Below are 24721 nucleotides of genomic sequence, written 5' to 3'. Positions count from 1 at the left end.
CGAATTGATCCCTTGCTCCGCTCTATTCACCGGATTTAGCCGGTGAATATTGCTTCAAACCTGAAGCAATGGTTCGGAAAGAGATTTGAATCCAACGTTGAAATCATCTCACAAACAAATACCTATTTTGATGACAAACGGTAAACAAAGAGCATAGAGCTCAAGTGAGCCTATGTTGAAAATAACATGTTTTTTTATCCTAAATAAGTCACTCGTGCCAGAACAAACATTTTCAGAAATGGTCTCCTCAAACAAACTAAATATTTATTTTTATTGGGAATATCGACACCTTAAATGCCAAATATCGTAACATAACTTTTCATAAAGAAAAATAATTTTTTCAAAGTATACTTTATGATATGTGTCTTACGTTATTTTGAATTGTTGTTTTCTAATAATATGATGTAGTGAATCATAATCAATAACAAAATAAATTTCTTATTTTTTGAGGATACATTGTTTTGCATTTTAGGTGACGATATATTGTATAAACATATTCCTTAATATGTATACTATTTCATATTTTATATAGCTTTTATTATGTGTGTTTAATTAAACAAAACCAAAAAAAAACACAGAATTAGTTAAACATATTTCATTTTTAGCCTCTCTTTTGTTTTATATTCAATCATCTGTTTAGAAGCATTCAAGTTCAATGGACATTAATCACTTAATAACGAGCGACCTGCTGCTTCAGCAGCTACTACTAAGTACTAAACGAACGATACTTAATGGCAAAACAGCAAATAAAAGAAAATTATTTTATTTGCTGTTAAATGTAGTTGCTCTAAAAGCCATTTAATTGGTAAAGATTTGTTATCCTTAATCTAAAAATGTATTTGTGTACATATACATATATGTATATGTGTATATTAGGTAGGTCCCACCCAATTATTCCTAACAAAATTTAAATTATTGAATTGTGTCTAAGAGTACAATAGTACATAAACCACATTTCCGAATATTTCTCCAGTATCCGAATATTTATAATTTTTTTCAAAAACATTTTCGAAATATTTCTAAAAATTTATAATTTTGAGACAAAACCAAAATTGGTAATGATTGGTTTGTATTTGATTGGAAATATATTTTAAGCACAATTTCATAGATGTTTAATAATATAACTATGAGCGATTGATATCTCAAAACCAGTACAACATTAACATTAGTTGAATTGACATTCTTTATATAAATGGGTCCAACCTAATACAGATACTATATGTACTATATGCATAACTCCTCTCTGTGGTTTCACGTGTGTATATATCTATGTACTTATGAATTGCTATTGGTGGTAAAGTTTAATCAAGGTTATATTGAAAGAAAAAAAAAAGGATTTCAATCAAATAATCGATTAAATTACTTATTTTTCCTTATAAAAATCATAAAAAATAGAAATCTGTATAATTATGTATTACGGCTAAACTTTCATAATTTCACTTTAATAACTATATCAAAAAGGGAAGAATGAGGTATTTTGAAAAGTGGGTTAATGTAGAAAATCTTTGTTTAATCATGTCATGAAAATGCAACTACTTGTAAATAATGTTTATATTTGTAATATATTTATGCCTTATGCTCTCTCATCGGCTCAGTGTTATACAAGAGAAGCTAAGATGACCTCTAACAATAACCCAACAGAGTTGGTCACAAAATTAATGTTTCTAAAGGAACGTGCATTATTACAAGATATTTAGAACCATTAAAAGTTCTACAAATCCGGGTTTATCGTCTATAAGCATTAGTAATGAACAGGGCAAGGATTTCTATGCAAATTCATGTTTGTCAGTAACTCAAAATCACTTTTGACAATTTATCATTCCGAATCGAAGAATTTGCAACAAAATGGCATCGATTTGTTGTTGCATATTTTTTTATAAATGCTTATTTAGCATATTTTTCCATTTTATTGCATATTTAATTTTCTTTTGATATATTTTTATAGCAGCAAATTGTCTAAAGGTATTTGTATAAATTAGCAAAATGTATTGTTATATATTGAATTTTGTTTTTCTTAATAATGAATTGTATTTAGTATTGAATTTAATTATATAAAATGAATTGTATGAAATATTATAATTAGTTATAAGCTTGAATTCTGTTTCCTCTATTTTAATGAAAATCGCGATATATTTAATGAATTGTCAACACAGAATTAACATTGTATAAAAAATCTATGTTAAACTTAACGAAAAAGAATTAACCGTTATAACGTTGTGAAAAAAAGCCTTCAAGGCATAAAACATAAAATAATAAAATTAAGTTTCAACACATCATCCAAAGGGTAAGCATCTCTTGCTACAATAAAAAATCTCTTTTACTTAAAACTAATTCCATTGGTTTTTTTTTATTTCTCATTTTCCTTTTTTCTCAAGCACCAAATCCTCAACTTATAATTTCTCATTGCTGAGAAATTATAAGTTGCAAAAATATTTATTTATAATTAAATAAATAAATATTTAATTAACACAAATTCCCTAATTTTGTACATGATCCTTCTCACCTCAAAGGGGTTTTGAACCAGTTTTGCCTTGGAAGATATTGAAGTTGTTCCCAACAACGTTTTGCCGACGGAAAAACACGCAAGTAAAACAAAAAGCTGAGCCAAAGTGAGTATTCATGAAATTTATAAGTGTTATTTAATAAAATTGCCAAGTGAAATTGCCAAATAAAATAAAGAATTTAAAATTGCCAAGTGAAAAGCCAAAAATTTTTATAAAAAATCTGGAAAAGTGCCGAAAAATTCAAAAAAAATTATAAAAGATGGCCGAAAAATTTTAATTTTCCAAATAAGTGCCACAAATTTCCATTAAAATAATAAAGATGTCGGAAATTTTGCAAAAAAAAATTCAAAGTGCCAAAGAATAACTCGACTTAATAAAAGAAAAATTTTTCGTAAAATTCAAAGTGCCAAAGATTAACGAATTAAAAGAGAAATTAAAACAAAAAAAATTTTTTTTGGTCTGGAAAAAAGTGCTATTAAATTGCCGAAAATATTAAAAATATAATTTATTTTCCTAAAAATATTACCAAAAAAAAAAAAAAATCCAATAATATTTCCAAAAAGTGAATAATTTCTTTTATTTAAAATTGCATAAAAATTTTGTTTGTTATAAGAGTGCATAATAAGTACAAAAAACCACCACCTTTTTTCAATATAAATATATATGATCAAAGCTAAGATTAACAAAAGAGAATAACCAACGTATAGTATATACATACACACGCACACACAATTGTTTACTCTTAAATACAACGGCTGAATAACAATACTCATACTCTCTTCAATCTGCTCCTAATATAACTGTGAAAGAAGAAAAAGAAAACAACGAAAACATGCACAGTGGGTTATATCAATAAAAAATTTGGTGAAAATTTAAAAATACACAATTATCAATAAATTACTGATAAATGAATAATAATTACTGGTATTAAAGAATATTAAACGAATTAATTGTTCTCAATAAATACAGCAAGTAATTTAAACTCAATAAATAAAAATATAAAAAAAAATTACATAGCAGCGAAAAATATATGAGCAGTGAAAGGGAGTCAGAGTTAAGAGAAACTAATAAATTAGTTAAAGCTAAGCGGTTGGTTTAAGCTCTTCGGTGGTGTGTTTTACATTTTTATGTCAGCTAAACGAAAAATAAAAGAAATTATTTGCAAGTATTTAGAATTAATTTGATCAATAAAAATTCAACAGCCAAATCTCTTTGGAAAAATTTTTAAAATTATATAAAAGTGAATCTCTTTCACAGTGGCAATTTAAAAGCACAGTGAAAAAAAAAAAAAAAGAAATTAACAAATTAAAATTTGTGCACATTTAAGCAATTCCTTGCTTATACAAAATTTTATAAAATTCAACAAAAGTTATTTTTTGGCAATAAAGAAAAATTTTAAATAAAGCAAATTCTTATAAAATAAAATCAAAATTTTATAATAATTTTTGAAAATAAAGCAATTGCTTGCTTCTTAGTACAGTGAGTGAAAAAATTTATGAAAATTTTTGGCAATTTACAAAATTCAAAATTTAAAATTAAAGCAATTGCTTGCTTCTAAATACAGTGCGAAAAATTTATCAAAATTTACGAAAATTTTTGGAAATTAATAAATTTTAAAAATAAAGCAATTGCTTGCTTCTTAATACACCGAACGAAACATTTTTACAAAATTTAATAAAATTTTTTGGCAATTTATAAATTTTAAGTACAGTGAAAAAAAAATTGTTTTTATCAAATTTACAAAAATATTTGGCAATTTACAAAAGTTAAAATTAAAGCAATTGCTTGCTTTTAAAATTACAGTGAGCGGAAAAATTTATCAAAATTTAAAAAATTTTTTTTTTTGGCAATTTACAAAATTTAAAATTAAAGCAATTGCTTGCTTTTAAAATTACAGTGAGCGGAAAAATTTATCAAAATTTAAGAAAATTTTTTTGGCAATTGACAAAATTTAAAATTAAAGCAATTGCTTGCTTTTAAAAAATACAGTGAGCGAGAAAACTTATCAAATTTTAAAATTTTTTTTTTTTTGGCAATTAACAAATTTAAAAAATAAAGCAATTGCTTGCTTCTTAATATATAAAAAAAAATTTTTTTTTTTTTACAAAAATTATGAAAATTTTGGAAATTCACAAAGTTTAAATACATACAGTGAAAAGAAAAATTTCAAAATTTGTTTTAATAAAAATAAAGCAATTGCTTGCTAATACACTGAACGAAAAAATTTACAAAATTTTCAAAATTTTTTTTTCAAATTTACGAAATTTGTTGGCAATTAATATTTTAAAAAGAAAAAACTAGCAATCTCTTGTTTTTAATACAACAAATAATTTTTTATGAAAATTTACAAAAACGTTATACAAAGTTTTGAAAATAAAGCAATTTCTTGCGTTTTACAAAAAATTAAAATATTTAATAACTCAAAATTTTTAAAATCAAGAAATTTACGTCTTTACAATAAGACAATTATTAAATCATACATAAAACAAAAATTTTGAAAAATACTGTTTTTGAACAAAACAAAACCCGAAATATTGTAATTTTCATAAAAAAAATTGTTTGTCTATTACTAAGACAGTTCATTGCTGCAAATTTATTATTTATATTCCACATAATCTATATTGAAAAACATATTCGGAAGTAACTTCTTGTTCCGTTTATATAAACATTTTTTCTTCGAAATTTATTTTGCGGTCATCTTTAAAGAAAATCTTTTCTTTAAAGTCATTTTTTGCTTTACAACTAAGCAAAAAATATTTTTTTTTACACTTTCTTACTTTTAACTCACATTTTACAAAACAGCTATTTACTTGCGTCCTTTATGAAACGTCTACTTAATTGCGTTAGTAAAGTTTAGACATCCATTTACTATCACGTAGTACAATTATACAGTCCACTTTTTATACTCAAAATTATTACAATTATTAGAAAAAAGGGAAAATCCGTAACAAAGGATTTCTATTCTCTACAAAGTGTCCGAATTACAAAGGATTTACTTTTAAAAAATTATTGAAATTCGAATTACAAAGAATTCAATATTACTCAGTGAATTTCCGATTCACATAAATACAAAGTGCTTTCACGAAGCAAATAATTTGATTATCAGTCTCAATTGGTCGACATCCCAATTAAATCTATTTTGAAATTCGAATTACAAAGAATTCAATATTACTCAGTGAATTTCCGATTCACATAAATACAAAGTGCTTTTACGAAGCAAATCATTTGGTTATAAATCTCAATTGGTCTACATCCCAATTAAATATATTTGAAATTTGAATTACAAAGAATTCAACCTTACCCAGTGAATTTCCGATTCACATAAATAAAAGGTGCTTTTACGAAGCTAATAATTTAATTACAAATCCATTTTGATTAAGTAAAACTTTAAAACTTAATCGTAAAAATGGAAAACCTTCAAAATCGATTTGCATTTGATGCAAAAACCCTCATCTCACTTTGTAAGAAAAATGCCGATCAAGATCTCTCGAATCAAGCAGATGCTCTTTTAGACATCAGAATGAAAGATATTGATTCTCGCTGGGAAAAAGTAGAAAAATCTTACGAAGAACTGATGCTTTCCGAGCTAAGTGAAGAGATTAAAGCTACTGCCCAAGAGCAATACGACTCGTGTGTTGATATATATTATTTAACAATATCGAAAATCCTAAATCTGGTAAAACCAACGAAAATTAGTATCGAAGCGCGTGAAAGTATAGGCCCAACATTTCCTAATCCCCCTAATAGTAACTTCAATTCTGGACTGAAGCTTCCACCATGTGACACTCAAATTTTCTCTGGAGGTTATGAGGACTGGCCTGCATTTCGTGATATGTTCACGGCAGTTTACATCAATCACCCAAGGCTCACAAACGCTGAAAAACTCTATCATCTTAGAAACAAAACAACTGATACTGCTGGGGCAATTGTAAAAAGGTTCACACTTACCGACGACAATTTCGAATTAGCCTGGAACGCTCTGAAGTTGCGATACGAAAACGTTCGTGTACTGGTGGATAACCAAATTAGGAATCTTTTCAACATTCCCGCAGCCGTAAAAGAGGACAGCGAGTCTTTACAAAGGATCCACAGCTCCGTAACTGATAGCTTAGCAATGCTCAAAGGTTTAGGCGTTTCAACAGATGGTTGGGATCCAATGTTAGTTAACTTAGTTTACTCGAAATTACCTCACGAAACTTTAGCGCATTGGGAGCAATCTTTAAATGCCAGTAGAAAATTACCACCTTGGTCAGATTTAAGTGATTTTCTCTTAAAAAGATGTGAAGTGGTAGAAAGAATTTCTACTATAAAGATTACGAAATCTCCTTCTCTCAACAATAGTGATTCTCAATCACCGATTCAGATGTACGCATCTCAGGAAAAAATCAATTTAAAGTGCAAAATTTGTGAAAAAGACCACAATTTAAGAGTGTGTCCTCAATTTAGGAAACTTTCTATTCAAGAAAGAGTAGATTTCATATTCAAAAATCAATTTTGCAACAATTGCCTTTCACCATCCCACACTAAAAAACATTGCACAAGCAAGAATACTTGTCTAAATTGTAACAAACAACATCATACATTGCTTCACATGCGTGCATTTAATCCTTTTCGAAAAAATAATAACGATCAGTTTAAAAATGGTCAAACGAATCCGGACAATAAGTCTGATCCCAAAAACTCAAATAATCGCTCTTATGATTTAAATGAGGCGGATCAAAGACCGTCCACTTCGCAGGCAATTAAACCTAAAATTAACGCAAATTATGCTACAGACAGCACAAATATTTTATTACGAACTGCATTAGTTCAGATTGAATCCAGAGGGGAACTGTTCACAATCCGTGCGCTGATAGATCCCGGTTCAGAAAGAACTTTTCTCTCGGAAAAAATTCAAAAACGACTCAACTTACCATCAAGAAAATCTTATTCTGAAATTGTCGGAATTGGAGGCCAATGTCAAACAGCAGAAAAAGAATGTGACATAGTCTTGGTATCAAAAATAAAAAATTTCAGATTTTCGGTAACAGCCATTGTGCTACCAAAAGTAACGAACCAAATTCCCTCCACCTCATTTGATGTTACAAGTACAGCTAATCTTTCTGATCTTGATCTAGCCGATCCTCACTTTAACATATCGTCACCTATCGACTTAGTTCTGGGAAATGACAGCGAACGCTTTATAAATCTGGATGGAATTAGAAGAGATGTGTGTGGTTCGGCCACAGCATACAAAACAGTATTTGGATGGGTTCTCAGTGGTTCGGTTCAAACAAAACCTATATTTTCGTTTTCAACAAGTGTCAAATCAGCAGAAGATAATAATTTAGATAAATTGATCCGGAAATTCTGGGAGCAGGAAGAGATACCGTCAGCCCGTCCAATCTCCTCTGAAGATGAATATTGCGAACAATTCTACAGCCAAACGACGAAACGGTTACCTAATGGTCGTTATATGGTCAGATTGCCATTCCGACAAGATTTTCCAGAGACTAGATTCCTTGGCCCATCAAGATTTGTCGCTCTAAGTCAATACGTTCGGCTGGAGCAAACTTTAACAAAAGACCCTCTACTACAGAATCAATATAATGAAGTACTCAAAGAATATATTACCCTAGATCACATGGAAGAAACAACGTCAAAGGAATTCTTTTCAAATGAGAAATGCGACTCCTTTTACCTCCCACATCATGCAGTAGTTCGTCCCGAAAGCAAAACGACCAAAGTTAGAGTAGTGTTCAATGCGTCCCGTAGAACAAAATCTGGGTTTTCACTAAACGATGTTTTATACACAGGTCCCACACTGCAAGCAGATCTAATGACAGTAATAATAAATTGGCGGTTTTATAAATTTGTATTTAATGGTGACATACAAAAAATGTATCGTCAAATATTAATAAATCCAATAGACAGACCATTCCAGCGAATACTTTTCCAAAAGTCCCCCCGGGAGGCTGTCAAAGATTACCAAATGAAAACTGTTACATTTGGAGTCAATTGTGCACCGTTCCTTGCCATTAGAACTTTACTTCAATTGGCCTCAGATTCTCAAGATCAGTTCCCAAAAGCAGCAGTAATACTGCAGAAAGAAACATATGTCGATGACATTCTTACTGGAGGTCATACGATAGAAAGCGCATTAGAATCACAAGCTCAACTTATAAAAACGCTAGAATCCGCTGGTCTTTTACTCAAAAAGATCACTGCAAACAACTCCCAGTTGTTAACTTCTTTTCCCAAAGAAGACTTATACGATTCAGACTTTCTTAAATTCCACGACGCTAGTACAATGAAAGCTCTCGGCATTCGTTGGAACGCATTAACTGATTCCTTCAGTTATTATTTTGAGCCTATCCCTCAGGCATCACAAATAACAAAAAGAAAAATCGTATCATCCGTTGCCAAGTTGTTTGACCCGGCTGGTTGGATCTCTCCAGTAGTTGTCAAAGGAAAAATTCTAATTCAACAACTTTGGCTAGAAAAAATTGATTGGGACGATTTGGTAAGTCCAGATTCTCTCCGAATCTGGAATGAAATTATAACTGATTTACAAAAAATTCAAGAAATCCAAATTCCTCGTTGGATTCAGTTCACTCCCGTGGACAATATTCAAATACATGGGTTCTGTGATGCCTCCAAATTAGCCTATTGTGCTGCCATATACATACGAATAGAAACGTCTTCCTCAGTAGTGTTCTCCAATTTGTTAGTAGCCAAAACTAAAGTAGCGCCATTAGCCTCAATCACTCTACCTAGACTGGAACTGTCTGGCAGCGTTATGCTCGCAAAACTAGTACATCATACCATCACATCACTTAACCTGTCTAATACCGAAATAATTCTATGGTGTGATTCATCAATTGTCTTAGGATGGCTAGCAAAACCACCAGCTACTTGGAAAGAAATTTATGTGGCTAATCGTATTGGACAAATTCATACGCTACTTCCAAATGCAAAATGGCGTCATGTACCAACACACTGTAATCCTGCTGACCTAGGCTCAAGAGGTTGCAGACCTCAGGATCTCATCGGTAACACTCTTTGGTGGCATGGCCCTGCTTGGCTAATAAATCCAAAAACTGAATGGCCACGGAATAACCCATTAAATTCGTTTAAATCTTATGAAAAAAGTTCCAATAATGTTATAGAAAAAGGAAACTTACAGGTTCCCACCAGTAGTTTTCATATTTCTCTTCTCCCTGAAGATATACTTAAAAGATTCTCATCTTATACTAGAGCTTTAAGAGTTTTAGCCTACGTCTTTCGATATATAAGACGATTTAAAAGTTCGTTCGCAAATCCAAATTTTCCTTTACAATACCATAATACTGAACTTGGTCAAGAAGAAATTAAATCAGTCAAATCCAGACTAATAATGCTTGCTCAGAAAAGGTGCTATCAGATGGAATATGATGCTCTTTTAAAATCCGAGCCAATTGCAAAAAATTCTTCCTTATTCACACTCAATCCATTACTAGACCAAGAAGGTATTTTAAGAGTTAATGGTCGATTGGCCAACTCCTCACTACCCTTTAAGGAACGATTCCCAATAATATTACCACGAGATTCCCGACTTTGCGAATTATATCTATTACATTTACACGAATTTCTAGCTCATGGTGAATGCAGTCTGATGTGTCGCATGATACAAACGGAATTCTATATCTCTCGCCTAAAACTTCGGGTAAAGAAGGTAATCAGATACTGTAAGACATGCATCATATATAAAAAACAAGCTTGCTCACAAATCATGGCAGCTCTTCCTCCTGATCGCTGTACATATTCGTTCCCTTTCAATATTACAGGCATTGACTTCGCAGGTCCCTTCGAACTAAAAAGTTCCACTCTCAGAAGAGCAGCTACTGTAAAAGGCTATGTCTGCGTTTTTGTATGCTTTGCCACAAAAGCAATCCATTTGGAACCTTGCTCAAGCCTGTCGACTCCAGCTTTCCAAGCAACATTTTCTCGTTTTATAGGACGAAGAGGTCTTCCACAGAGAGTAGTTTCCGATAACGGTCGCAACTTCGTTGGCGCAAACCGAGCTCTACGTCGAGAATTCACCACATTTATCAACACTACTTCCCAAGATATAGCGCAGAAGTACATTTCCCATGGCTTTGACTGGTCGTTTATTCCACCACAGGCTCCTCACATGGGAGGCCTCTGGGAAGCGGCAGTTAAGAGTTTTAAATTCCACTTAAAACGAGTGGCAGGAGCATATCGCTTCAATTTTGAAGAGTTCACAACTTTATTAGCAAGAATTGAAGGAGTATTAAATTCTAGACCGATTTCCTCTTTATCTGAGGACCCTAGCGATCTAACTGCCTTAACCCCCGGACATTTTCTGCGAGGTGGTCCAATTATGTCTTTCCCTGAACAAACAAATGATAATTTATCTCTAATTAACCGATGGGAAAAACTCAAAGCTATCCATCACAAACTTTCCCTACAATGGAAAGAAGAATATTTGAAATCAATGCATAAACGTTATAAATGGAAGTTTTCCACTCCCAATTTAAAAGTAGGCGACTTTGTGGTAGTAATGGATGATCTTTTGCCCCCTTGCGAGTGGCGTCTCGGACGCATTGAAAAAGTTCATAATGGGTCAGATCATCACGTACGGGTAGTAGACGTTCGGACACAAAATGGGACTATAACTCGTGCCATAACAAAATTATGCTACTTGCCCTATAATAATTCATAAACCACTTAATATTTCTCATAATTATTTGGTTGGCGGCAAGTAGAAATTAAAATGTAAAATTAATCTTACATACAATTTTTCCCAAATATCTCTCATATGTTTCAGATATATATCCATTTATCAACGTTCCATAGTCCACCTCACTTATATTTATTTTATTTCCAGCATGCCAAATCAACGTCCACGCAACCCAGCAGTTCATCAATGCCAACTGTGCTACCGCTACCACTCCCTCCGATTCTGTCGGAGCTTCCTAGCGATGGGGCCAACTCAGAGAAGTCAGGTGGCACGCAGTCTTAGGTACTGCGTCAACTGTTTGGCCCGGACTCATGTCGTAGCTGAGTGTGACAGTAGTGACACCTGTCTTTACTGCCAAGAACTGCACCATACTCTGCTACATCCAAATAGACGCAGTCGCACGGTGCACGAACGCCTGGGAGAACGGCCTAGCAACAATGGCTCACCCATCCGAAGTAGGATGTCCGTAGTGCGTGCAACAACAATACGTAGAGTACGCTCCAACACTCCGGGCCACACCGCAAGAAACGGCAACAACTGCACCCGACGCCGCCATACCAACACCACCAACATCAGAAACAACACCATCCGCCGCCGCAATCGCAACATCAACCGCAACAACAATCGCAACCGCAACACCAGTCGCAACATCAACCACAACAACATCCGCAATCACATCCACACCCAACCACCGGCTCCAAATCAACGCATCCTTTCCGAGGCAATCCGTTCATTAGCCGTGGTCCTATGCGCTTCATCCTCCAAAAACTAATTTGCACAAGTGCAACGAGGGGCGCCATGTATAAATTAGCAAAATGTATTGTTATATATTGAATTTTGTTTTTCTTAATAATGAATTGTATTTAGTATTGAATTTAATTATATAAAATGAATTGTATGAAATATTATAATTAGTTATAAGCTTGAATTCTGTTTCCTCTATTTTAATGAAAATCGCGATATATTTAATGAATTGTCAACACAGAATTAACATTGTATAAAAAATCTATGTTAAACTTAACGAAAAAGAATTAACCGTTATAACGTTGTGAAAAAAAGCCTTCAAGGCATAAAACATAAAATAATAAAATTAAGTTTCAACACATCATCCAAAGGGTAAGCATCTCTTGCTACAATAAAAAATCTCTTTTACTTAAAACTAATTCCATTGGTTTTTTTTTATTTCTCATTTTCCTTTTTTCTCAAGCACCAAATCCTCAACTTATAATTTCTCATTGCTGAGAAATTATAAGTTGCAAAAATATTTATTTATAATTAAATAAATAAATATTTAATTAACACAAATTCCCTAATTTTGTACAGTATTTTATTCAAAACTTATTCATGTAACATGTTTAGCACATGGTTTACATCGAGTAGCCGAAAAAAATAGATCTCAATTTGAAGATATAGATTTATTAATTTCGAATGGAAAATGTGTTTTTAAAGGCACCATCTCGTGTTGCTTAATTTGAATAAAAGTAACCAGTACAATTACGTACACATTTCGATTGTTTTGAATTCAATTGCAAAAGTAGTTAGTAGAAAATATTTTACAAAAAACGAACAAATTTTAATTTTTTCCAAATTTTAGCAATAATACAGTTTTTGGGTCATTTTGACCCTAATCGAGGAGACATAGAAAACAAATAGTTAATGCTAAAAGTCCGGGTATTTTTGAATGAAACAGGTTTTTTGATAAAAAAATATTTTATTTTTCAACATATCTTGAATTTGTTCAATTGTTTCGTGTTTTAGTGTTTTTGAACTGTCAAATTTGACGCCTCTGTATACTTTGTGATTAAACATAAACTAAATTACGCAGCTTCTTCAAATTTTGACAGTAGTCTACTGACAGATGCCTGTTGACCGGAGCAGTGTTGCTCTTTCAGTTAAGAGCCGGGAAATTCAAAAAGTCGCGAACTTACCCAACCACTCTCGTAACAGTAAAACATTATGCTTTTTATATAGTTTTTTTCATATTGTATTATTTTTATTTTAGTCTTCTTTCTTGCAGAAGTTTAAAAGTTTCCATTATTTCGTCAATGCTAAGAAATCACATTATATTAAGGTATTGTTTTAAACTTTAATGCTTAAAAATGCTAAAATCTGGAAACCTAATCAGTTTAAATTTTTCTTTGAAATATACATTTATATTTGTAAAAAGGTCATGTTTTTAAAAAACTGAAATTATGGAACATAGTTTTCATCATTGTATTGCCACTCACTGTATATTTTTAGCTGTACACTGTTATAATATAATTTCATTCAATTAAATATTCATTATTCTAAACCAGAGACCGAAAATTACTGGTTCACTTTCATTTCAATGGTAAATTTTCATTCGCAGCCGTTTAAAAATAATTTTTAGTTATATATCACTGAGAGAGTGATTTATTCGAGAAAATTTTAGGTTTGGGATTGAGAGAAACAGAAAAGAAACAAACACAAATAATCTGGATGAGTGATTTATAATTTATTTTTTTCGTAAAGGTCAGCTTGTGACTTTTATTTGCGATCATGAAAAATAAATCGCAAAAATTAATTTGATGCAAATCAACGCTTAAATATATAAAATGTATCAAAAGATTAATAACAATTTAAAAAAATTCTAATTTCTGTTACTCAGACTTCATTACTTCATACTTATCATATTATTTCCATAATTTGTTAAAAATTACTAATAATATGCTGTTGTATATAAATAAAAGAGAAAGTAACAGTTATTAAGAACAAGAACAAATGAATTGTTTATCTCACACCAAACCAGTAAAAAACAACAACAACGAATAAAGGTCATACCAAACCATTTAAATAAAAATCATTTTATAACTGTTATTTTTAGTGATTTATTTTTATTACAAAAATATAAATCACAATTTGGGGTTTTTGGTATATGGACGAGTTATTTTCGATCTCTGTTCTAAACGTCTTCCAATCAATATGTTTCTATATGCTGGAACCAATCATGTGACAAGTTTTGTGTAAATGTTAGAACTACAACCGATCTCTCCATATGAGCAGCCTGGTCTAGTTCTTAGTTCTCTTCTCTGTAAAATCTATTTACAATTGGTAAGGGATTTTAGCAATAAATTAGCATAGCTTAAATTTAAAATTAAATAATGTTGCAAGATGCTTTTCCTATTGGCTAATGTAGGAAATATCATTAAGAATTTTGTTGAAATCGTTTTATTTTTTTGTTTTTCAATTAAAATAAATTATACGGCTGCCTTTAAATATCGATAATATTTTGTTTCCGGTTGTTTGCTAATTATTATATCACTTTCAATTAAAGAAATTTGTGTAAATTACGACCTTGTGTCTACCTCAATGTTTGTCTAGATTTAAAATTAATTTAAAATTACAATAAAAGCAACAAATCAGTGTAAGGGAATGATGTCAGATATTATTCAGATCGTCTGTGTTTATGTCTTGTGAAATGTGTTTAGCAACGTCATTTTATCAATTTGGGGTCTTCTAAATGTAAAATAAATTTAAAAAAAACAGACTAATATAAACGATAGTGAAATTAGATTAGACAATATTATAAAAATACAACAAATATAAAACACAAAATAAATATTTAAAAATTTAAATGAAATGTATAATTTATAAAACAAAATAAAAAACCTGGTTCATGTGCATTTAGTAATAGTTATTGTTCTGCTAATATTATTCATGCTATAATTAGTATCTGCGAGGTATATTGCCAAAAATATTCACTGTGATATTAAAACAAAATTAAATTATTTAAACAAATACATACAACAATCACAATATAAAATAAAATTGTGTTGAAATTAAATGAGTATGAAAAAAAATATATAAAAATTTTCTTTTTTTTTATTTCTCTACAGAGTGTTGGTTGTTGGTGATAAAGCACAAATTTTAATCTAGACACAAGAAAATAAAAAAAAGGAAATATTCATCTAAGGCTACTGCTGCAACTACTTCATCATAATTTAATAATAATAAGAAAAATACAAAACAGAAACCATTCTCCAAAGTTAAACCCAGAAAAATTTTCATCATTTATTTCTATACATTAAATATGCCAGTAAAAAAGCAAGGTAAATATTATACATAAATAAAATGCTACAATAAAAAAAAACCAAACACAACACACAAAAATATTTCATCAAAAAAAAACTACATAAAACACTACAAAATTTACCTCATATATACATCAGAGCTTTAAAAGAATCCAATGATTTGTTATTGACTCATGTGTGATTTTTGAACAAAAGTTAAAGGTAACACAGTTTTATATATTTAATATCCAGTTATAATTTTTATACCCACAAACAAAAAACATGGGGATATTGGTGGTAGAACCAAAAACTATATATGTATATCCTGGGTCCTCATAAGATTCTACGACGATATAGCTACGTCCGTCCGTCTGTCTGTTGAAAACACGATAGGGTCAAAACGAAAAGAGCTAGCTGACTGAAGTTTCCCACAAATACTCTCTGTTGATAAAATTTGTTTGGTATTGAAAGTGAAAAATATTGGACCATGATTTCACCAAGCCTCATAAATATGTTGATTATGCAGCAATCCTGATAAAATTTTGCACAAATTCAGGTGCGGATCCAGGGGGTGAAAAAAGGAATTTCAATTTTTTTTTTTTTAATTAGTGAAACAAAAGTTAGAACAACAAATTTGTTTGGTGAAAAAAATTAGGGTAAAAAATATTTTTCAAGATATTGGCCCATTGTAGTTCCGACTTTGCAAAGGTCTTTGAAATATCTATTATTGCATATCCATATTGTTTATATTAATGACTTAGTAATCCAGATATAGATCTAAAATAGGTAAAAAATCGAGGTTGTCCGGGTTTTTTCCCTATATCTCAGCCATTTACGGGCCGATTGTCTCTATTTTAAATATCACCGATCCAGGAGAATTCCTGATATATTGATGTATGAATCATGTATTTAAGTTATTTGGTGGCTCCCGAAAGTTGATTTCAACATACAGACGGACAGGCGGTAATATATCGACTCCGCTATCTATAACCATCAAGAATATATATTCATTGTGGTGTCGCAAATGAAAAATGTAGAAATTACAAACGGAATTATATAGCCTTGCGCTTTTGGACACTTTTTTTGTGCTCTTCAATTCTCTTTTAACAAGAGCCCAATATCTCTCCACTGGGCTTAGCTCCAGGCAGTTTGGAGGATTTGCCTATTTTGGTACAAATACCACATTATTCTTCTTGTTACCATAGTGACAGGATGCCAAATGAGGCCAAAAATAAGTGGACACATTAAGAAGTCTTGGAAGCATCCTTTTTTGTAAACATTTCTTGATGTTAATTTCGGTATTTATAGAGCCCTTTGTAACAAAGCTCTGGCGCAACTGACTATTACTTGCCATACTACGAACTTTAAAGGAAAATGTTCTGCTCTTGGGTGCTAAACTTTTCTGCAACATTCGCTCGAGCATCAGCAACATAAAAATATTGAAAAATTTTCCAGAACATACGGTTCGTCATCCATTATGAAGCAGGTATATACTATTATTTTATAATAATTGAATTCAATTTCCGTGCTCTGTCTTTGGCCTCAAAATTTTTAGCAGAGTTGGTAGCTCTTTTGAAAATGCCTTCTATTTATTGGCTTTAAAAACATCGTGTGGACCTTTCCATCTACCTGAACCAGGGTTTCTATCAACGGTCAAGTTCTCCCGATACTGTTTAATAACATTGGAATCAGTTTGACGGCAGACCTTTGATTGTTGGTCCTACAAAAAGGACCAAGTTGGGTTTTGTTTTTTCTCGTCACTCATTTCAATCAGATTAACAACAAATGAACATAATTGACATTAACCCTCTAATGCCCAAGCATACCATATTCACTCATCGCAAAAATGTCAATAAAGGCAAATATAACTGATTTTGCATTTGAAAAACTCATGTAACATTTGCTAAAAAACGCACTTAAATTATTTTAAAAGTCTTTTTTGAAATGAAATATCAGTTATATTTGCATTTATTGGCATTTTGCGATGAGTGCCCTGACGCATGCTTAAGCATTAGAGGGTTAAACATAATAACTGACATACTTTTCAAAGGTAACTGATAAAAAAATCAAATAATACTTGGGTTAAAAGTTTTATGAAACAACTTTTGTTAAGATTTTTTCGATATCACTCCTTAATACAATGAAAATATTTTTATACATTCAGTCTTGTTTTACTTTCAATAGTGGTATTCACAATGTAGAGTACTTGGCCTGGTAATGTAGTAAAAGAGCACAATATCAAAAAAAAAAAATACATTAGAAACTGAAATGTTTGTCAAAAAATAGCTTTTCTGCTTTTTTACCAGGCCAAGTACTCTACATTGTGAATACCGCTAATAATTTACAAAATGAATAGATTTGAATTGAAGAACAATTTAATGATTCAATAAATATTATTCTATCTTTAATGGATTTGAAGTAAAGAAAACTTGAATCGTTCTCTCCAAGAACGGAAGGAGACAGCTTTCACACAGAGAGAAAGAGCTTTCACACATATGTATGGGTGATACAATAACAAAATACATGCAATACATTCTCATGAATTAGGTTTTTGACAATAGGCTTAGGTTTTTGGCTCTCAGTTCAATAAGGAATTAATTCTCAATGGTATCAATTCAATACTTTTGAAGTACTACGGAATTAATTCTTAATTCATATCTAATTTTTAAGAGAATGGTGAAGAGGAAATAGTGATTTTGATTTTGAAAATTGAATTAATTCTTTCGAGCCTTTGATTACATCCCGAAGTGAGTACCAATTAATTTTTTTTTACTACAGCTACGTATACATACATGGTTGTCAGATCTTACAATGTTGTTTCAACATAATTGTTCTGACAATCTGACAACACGAGTCTCGTACCCTTGATGTATAATCGGCTACTTTGAGAAATTCGATAGTTTGTATTCGAATGAAGAATTTTAGGACCGCAGTTCATTATGTCTGCCATCACAATATGATCAAACAATTTCGGAAAGTTTACACAAAATAGCTATTTCATCAAACATTTATAACAAACAAATTTTGTTTCGAAATTTTATAAAATAAAAATTTAAATTCTTTAAAAGCTCTGATGTATGTATTCATATACATACTAATACATAAATACATACCCGTATAAACTCATACATAAATAAATAAATATAATATGTACATAATTTGTATTTTCATTATTATTATTTTTGCATGCTTCTTTTATTTTAAATTTGTTTCTTGTATCATTTAGTTGTTCTTTTCAGTACCTGGATCTATGCCAAAAATTCTGTGGTGTCTAAAGATTTTGGGTATTTTCTATAGTTGTACATTTTTTTTTTATTTAGTTTTTTGTTTACTTGAATTTTTTTTTTATTTTTAATATAAAATTTTTGTTATGTGTTTAGTTTTGAAAGCATTTTTCAAGTATTTATAATAAACGGCTGGGTAAATTGAATTTAACATTTAAGTTTTAGAGTAATGAGTGAGTGTGGAGAAAGGCGTAGGCTTAAATAAACAAGACAAGTTTAAAAGCTTTTCTTTCCAGTTTGTAATTTTCTGCTCATTTCCTCAAACTCTTGCCAGAAAGAATTGTTGGGTTTTTGTTTGTCTTAATTTTCAAGTTTTTATTGGGGTCATCAACATGTGCCGGGGGGCCAGAGTGGGTGGTGACGAGTTTTTATAATGAAATGTTTATAAATTAAACTTTTTTTTAAATGTAATTCCTTGTCAAATAGAATAGAAATGTGTATATGATATGATTGCTGTAAAGGTCAAAGGTAAAAATCATAATATTTAGTTTCAAAAATTTCAGGGTTGTTTGAATTTCCCAACTAACTTTCGGAAAATAAATCATAGTTAGAATATTTATATTTCTAATGAAATATCCAGATTTTTGCATAAAAAGAAACCAAATAAAATAATGAGATAAATGTAGAAAATTATGTTGGAAAAATATGCTTATATTTTTATGCACAAATTCCAAGGATATTTGAATTGAAAGCTTCTTTAAATTGTGTTCATATGTGCTTAGTTAGATATAATTACATACTAGGAAGTAGATATTTAATAACAAGTATTTATTACTTGAAACTATGTTATTTTCCTCTACATATTTGTAACGATTTCATAAACGTTTTCATGTACTCGTACATATTTATTTCTTCTATTTTTTGTAATGTTGCTGGCTGGCTGTCGGAACATTATTATAAGACAGTATTAAATAAAATACTATTGATTTTTTTTATGTTTCTGTGTTTTTTTACATTTTCCAAATGTTGTTCAAACACTAACCAGAAACACAATGCCTTTTTTTAGTTCAATTCCGACTTAAGAACTAAAGACATCAGTTTATTATTTTTTTTTTTTGTTCATCAAAAAAGGCAAACACAATAGAGAAATATTAATAAAACTATTAGAACTATTGTGTCATAAATAATATAATAAAATAAAAAACCAAACCAAACGAGGAAAGAAAATTCGAAATAAATCTCAATGGAGATTGAAAATGAAACAGATAAATTATTACCAAATTGCGATGACAATGAAGAGCGTAAAGAGCCTGACTCTGAAGATTCTTCCGAAAGTGATGACACCGAAGAGGGAGCCGACAAGCCCATCATAAGTAGCAATGATTCGGATGATGAAGCAGATTCACCAAATCTTTCCAACTCTAATACAGAACTTAATCAAAAATCACATAAACATGAATACGAATACGAAAAGGTTAAACAGTTGCCAGAAACCGTACAAATTGCCAAAGAAATCGATAATGCGAGCAGCATAAAAAACGTAGAGACAGAATGTCAATTACAATTATATGACACTGTTAATGAATCCACAACAATAACAACAACAAAAACAGATATAAAGGTTATTGAAACCCAAGTCGAAGAAGAAACCTTTAATGAGGAAGATATCAAATCAAAAACCATTCCATCCAAACCCACAGATAGTCCCAATCAATCATTGGACTTTTTCTTCTCAGCCAATGATCTGTTTGAGTATGACCAAGTGCTTAGACGTCATGAGTCTCGTACGCCTGATGTAGAATCCGGCTACTTTGAGAAATCCGATAGTTTGTATTCGAAAGAAGAATTTGAGGCTCGCAGTTCATCGCGTCAGCCATCGCAATATGATCAGACAATTTCGGAAAGTTTACACAATCAGTTAAATAGATTCGATTTATTAATAGACACCATAGATCAGCGCAATGCCATAAATATAGCTTCAAATGCCGAAGAACGTGGCTACTGGTCGACTATTTTTGGTCAGGCCAGTGAAATTGAAACGTATGATGAAATGTCACAAGAAAAGAGTAAATTACTTATTAGTTTTATTATTTTAATTATTTAATTAGTGTTTAATTTATTAACAAATATTTGTATTAAGTAATAATCTTAAAATGTTATTTTCTATTTTACAGAGGCTCATCGTGCGCTTGAGCTTTTAGAGGATTATCATTCAAGATTATCAGAGCCTCAGGATCGTGCTCTTCGCATTGCCATTGAACGTGTCATACGTATATTTAAATCACGTCTTTTCCAAGCTTTATTAGGTAAGTTTAATGTAAATTATTTGACATTATCCCCCATTAACACGAAGTCTGGTAATGCCCTAACTTAGAGTTATACTGTCGGTTAGACCCCTTTCACACTAGGCAATTTAGTTGCGTAAGTCTCTTGTGTTTGTAGATGCCAGAGGTAATGTCGGGTTAAGGAGAAGAAAATTTTACATGCTGTTTTGTTGTTGGGCAAGAGACTTGCGCAACTAAATTGCCTAGTGTGAAAGGGGTCTTAAAAAAATAATTTTTGTATAACTAATTAATTATTCAATGTTTAATGTTTTGATTTATTCTAAAAATTTCAAGTAAATATTGAGCTTGTAAATGTTGCCAATAATTTAAAATATATAAGATGCGGTTACAAAACTGGGGCCGAATTACATTATTCGTGATCGGGTAAAATATATCTCATATATTTTTATACATTCGTCACCACTACTTTCAGTACCACTGGGGGTCGATTCTGGTTCTGTGAAACGGTGAAATGAAAAATAACTTTTCATTTTCGTTTTCATATTATCATTTCACAATTACACAAATTGCGATTCCCGTTCTTCAATTAGTTTTATTCCACTTGTTCTTTTCATATGAAAACACTTGAATTTTTTTTATAATTTTTTCACTAAACGAGAATCAGAAACTCTATGAAAATATGAAAAAATATACATATGCAATTTTCTTCTATTTACAAGTTATCTTATTATCTGGACCTATGGCGCTACTTTCCATTATATTAACAAGTTATCTAATTTTACGAAAGCAAATGGTGTTATTTTTGTACCAAAGGAAGTTTATTTTGAAGCTTATTATACCCTTCACCTTCGTGAGAAGGGTATATATAAGTTTGTCATTCCGTTTGTAATTTCCACAATATAATTTTCAGATCCTATAAAGTATATATATTCTGGATCCTTATAGATAGAGGAGTCGATTAAGCCATTTACGTCTGTCTGTTGAAATCAATTTTCTGAAGACCCCAGATATCTTCAATATCCAAATCTTCAACAATTCTGCCAGACTTTCTTTCGAGAAGTTTCCTATTTAAAATCAGCAAAACCGGTCCAAAAATGGCTGAGATATGAGAAAAAAACCAGGACAACCTAGATTTTTGTCCTATTTTTTACCTATATCTGGATTAATATAGACAATATTAATATAGACAATATGGATATCTAATGATAGATATTTTAAAGATCTTTGCAACGACGTATGTATATAAGACCATAGTAAGTTTTTTAATCCGAATTTTTTTTTTCACAAAAAAAAATTTTAAATTTAAAAAAAAAAAAAATTAAATTTTAAATTTAAAAAAAAAACAAGTAAGAGTGCTATATTCGGCTGTGCCGAATCTTATATACCCTTCACCAAATTATACTTCAAAATTTTAAAAATTTTTATTTAATCAAAATTTAATTTTTTTTTCCAGTTTTTTAAATTTTTTGGAAAAAAAAATTTTTCGATTGTTATTAAAATTTTTTTTTTTTAAATTTAAATTTTTTTTTTTAAATTTTAAATTTTTTTTTTTTTTAAATTTTTCAATTTTTTTTTTTTAAATTTTTCAATTTTTTTTTTGTTTTTTCAATTTTTTTTTTTTAAAAAAAATTCGGGTTAAAAATTTTTTCCCGATTTTGACCCATTGTAGGTCCAACTTACTATGGTCTTATATACGTCGTTGCAAATGTCTTTGAAATATCTATTATTAGAAGATATCCATATTGTCTATATTAATGTCTTAGTAATCTAGATATAGGTAAAAAAATAGGTAAAAAATCGAGGTTGTCTTGGTTTTTTCATCATATCTCAGCCATTTGTGGACCGATTTTGCTGATTTTAAATAGCAAAATTCTCGAAAGTATGTCTGACAGAATTATTGAAGATGTGGATCCCGAAGATATCTGGGGTCTTCAGAAAACTGATTTCAACAGACAGACAGACGGACAGACAGACAGACAGACAGACAGACAGACAGACAGACAGACAGACAGACAGACAGACAGACAGACAGACAGACAGACAGACAGACAGACAGACAGACAGACAGACAGACAGACAGACAGACAGACAGACAGACAGACAGACAGACAGACAGACAGACAGACAGACAGACAGACAGACAGACAGACAGACAGACAGACAGACAGACAGACAGACAGACAGACAGACAGACAGACAGACAGACAGACAGACAGACAGACAGACAGACAGACAGACAGACAGACAGACAGACAGACAGACAGACAGACAGACAGACAGACAGACAGACAGACAGACAGACAGACAGACAGACAGACAGACAGACAGACAGACAGACAGACAGACAGACAGACAGACAGACAGACAGACAGACAGACAGACAGACAGACAGACAGACAGACAGACAGACAGACAGACAGACAGACAGACAGACAGACAGACAGACAGACAGACAGACAGACAGACAGACAGACAGACAGACAGACAGACAGACAGACAGACAGACAGACAGACAGACAGACAGACAGACAGACAGACAGACAGACAGACAGACAGACAGACAGACAGACAGACAGACAGACAGACAGACAGACAGACAGACAGACAGACAGACAGACAGACAGACAGACAGACAGACAGACAGACAGACAGACAGACAGACAGACAGACAGACAGACAGACAGACAGACAGACAGACAGACAGACAGACAGACAGACAGACAGACAGACAGACAGACAGACAGACAGACAGACAGACAGACAGACAGACAGACAGACAGACAGACAGACAGACAGACAGACAGACAGACAGACAGACAGACAGACAGACAGACAGACAGACAGACAGACAGACAGACAGACAGACAGACAGACAGACAGACAGACAGACAGACAGACAGACAGACAGACAGACAGACAGACAGACAGACAGACAGACAGACAGACAGACAGACAGACAGACAGACAGACAGACAGACAGACAGACAGACAGACAGACAGACAGACAGACAGACAGACAGACAGACAGACAGACAGACAGACAGACAGACAGACAGACAGACAGACAGACAGACAGACAGACAGACAGACAGACAGACAGACAGACAGACAGACAGACAGACAGACAGACAGACAGACAGACAGACAGACAGACAGACAGACAGACAGACAGACAGACAGACAGACAGACAGACAGACAGACAGACAGACAGACAGACAGACAGACAGACAGACAGACAGACAGACAGACAGACAGACAGACAGACAGACAGACAGACAGACAGACGGACATGGCTTAATCGACTCCGCTATCTATAAGGATCCAGAATATATATACTTTATAGGGTCGGAAATGAAAAATGTAGAAATTACAAACGGAATGACAAACTTATATATACCCTTCTCACGAAGCTGAAGGGTATAAAAAATTAAATTTTAAAAAAACAATTCGAAAAAAACTTTTTCCCAAAAAATAAAAAACCACTTTGGAAAAAATAAATTTTGTTTACCTAAAAATATTTAAAATTTGTATTTTGAAGTATAATTTGGTGAAGGGTATATAAGATTCGGCACAGCCAAATATAGCTCTCTTACCAGTTTTCAATTCTTTTGTCCCGAGTGACGGGTATTATTTAAACAAACCATGCCTCATAAGGTAAGCTAAGGTTTCCAGGCAGTCACGAAGTGAAGAAAACGAAGAGCAGCTCACCTGGGTCAAAGCAATGGTCCTCTGTGTTATTTGAAAGTAGAAAATCAAAAAAAAAATAGTGACAGATGGAAATGAAAAGAGAGAAGGGGAGGATTGAAAAGTTAAGAAGAAGATGTCCGAAGAGTATATTGTATATTGGAGTCAGCCAAGTGATTAGATTAGATTTCGCAGGCTTTATAAAATTAAAAGAAAAATCAAAGGTTTAATAACTTTCAAAAATCTTAAGTCAATGCAAGAATATCGAAG

The 24721-nt window shown here is 31.6% G+C and overlaps 2 protein-coding genes across 8 annotated transcripts in view; both read left to right on the top strand.

Annotated features, from left to right (window-relative positions):
- dlg1 (discs large 1) overlaps positions 1 to 24721 on the top strand; it is an 89974-nt gene that overhangs the window by 9816 nt on the left and 55437 nt on the right. For all 7 annotated transcript variants that reach the window (XM_065507562.1, XM_065507561.1, XM_065507560.1 and 4 more), the window contains exons 2-3: positions 15084 to 15296; positions 20656 to 20787. In XM_065507562.1, coding sequence (XP_065363634.1) covers positions 15278 to 15296; positions 20656 to 20787 — 151 coding nt within the window. In that variant the 5' untranslated portion in view covers positions 15084 to 15277. The remainder of the gene's footprint in view (positions 1 to 15083; positions 15297 to 20655; positions 20788 to 24721) is intronic.
- Positions 5911 to 11208, top strand: LOC135956850 (uncharacterized). The gene has a single exon (XM_065507445.1). It carries the CDS (start codon positions 5911 to 5913, stop codon positions 11206 to 11208), a length of 5298 nt encoding a protein of 1765 aa, XP_065363517.1.

The sequence above is a fragment of the Calliphora vicina genome, chromosome 4 (genome assembly GCF_958450345.1).
Source record: "Calliphora vicina chromosome 4, idCalVici1.1, whole genome shotgun sequence".
Lineage (NCBI taxonomy): Eukaryota > Metazoa > Arthropoda > Insecta > Diptera > Calliphoridae > Calliphora > Calliphora vicina.
The sequence above is the reverse complement of the archived record's forward strand: the minus strand, read 5'-3'. Positions and strand labels throughout refer to the sequence as shown.

Excerpts from the sequence above, each read along its gene's own strand:
- LOC135956850 (XM_065507445.1), top strand. The coding sequence starts at position 5,911 with ATGGAAAACCTTCAAAATCGATTTGCATTTGATGCAAAAACCCTCATC.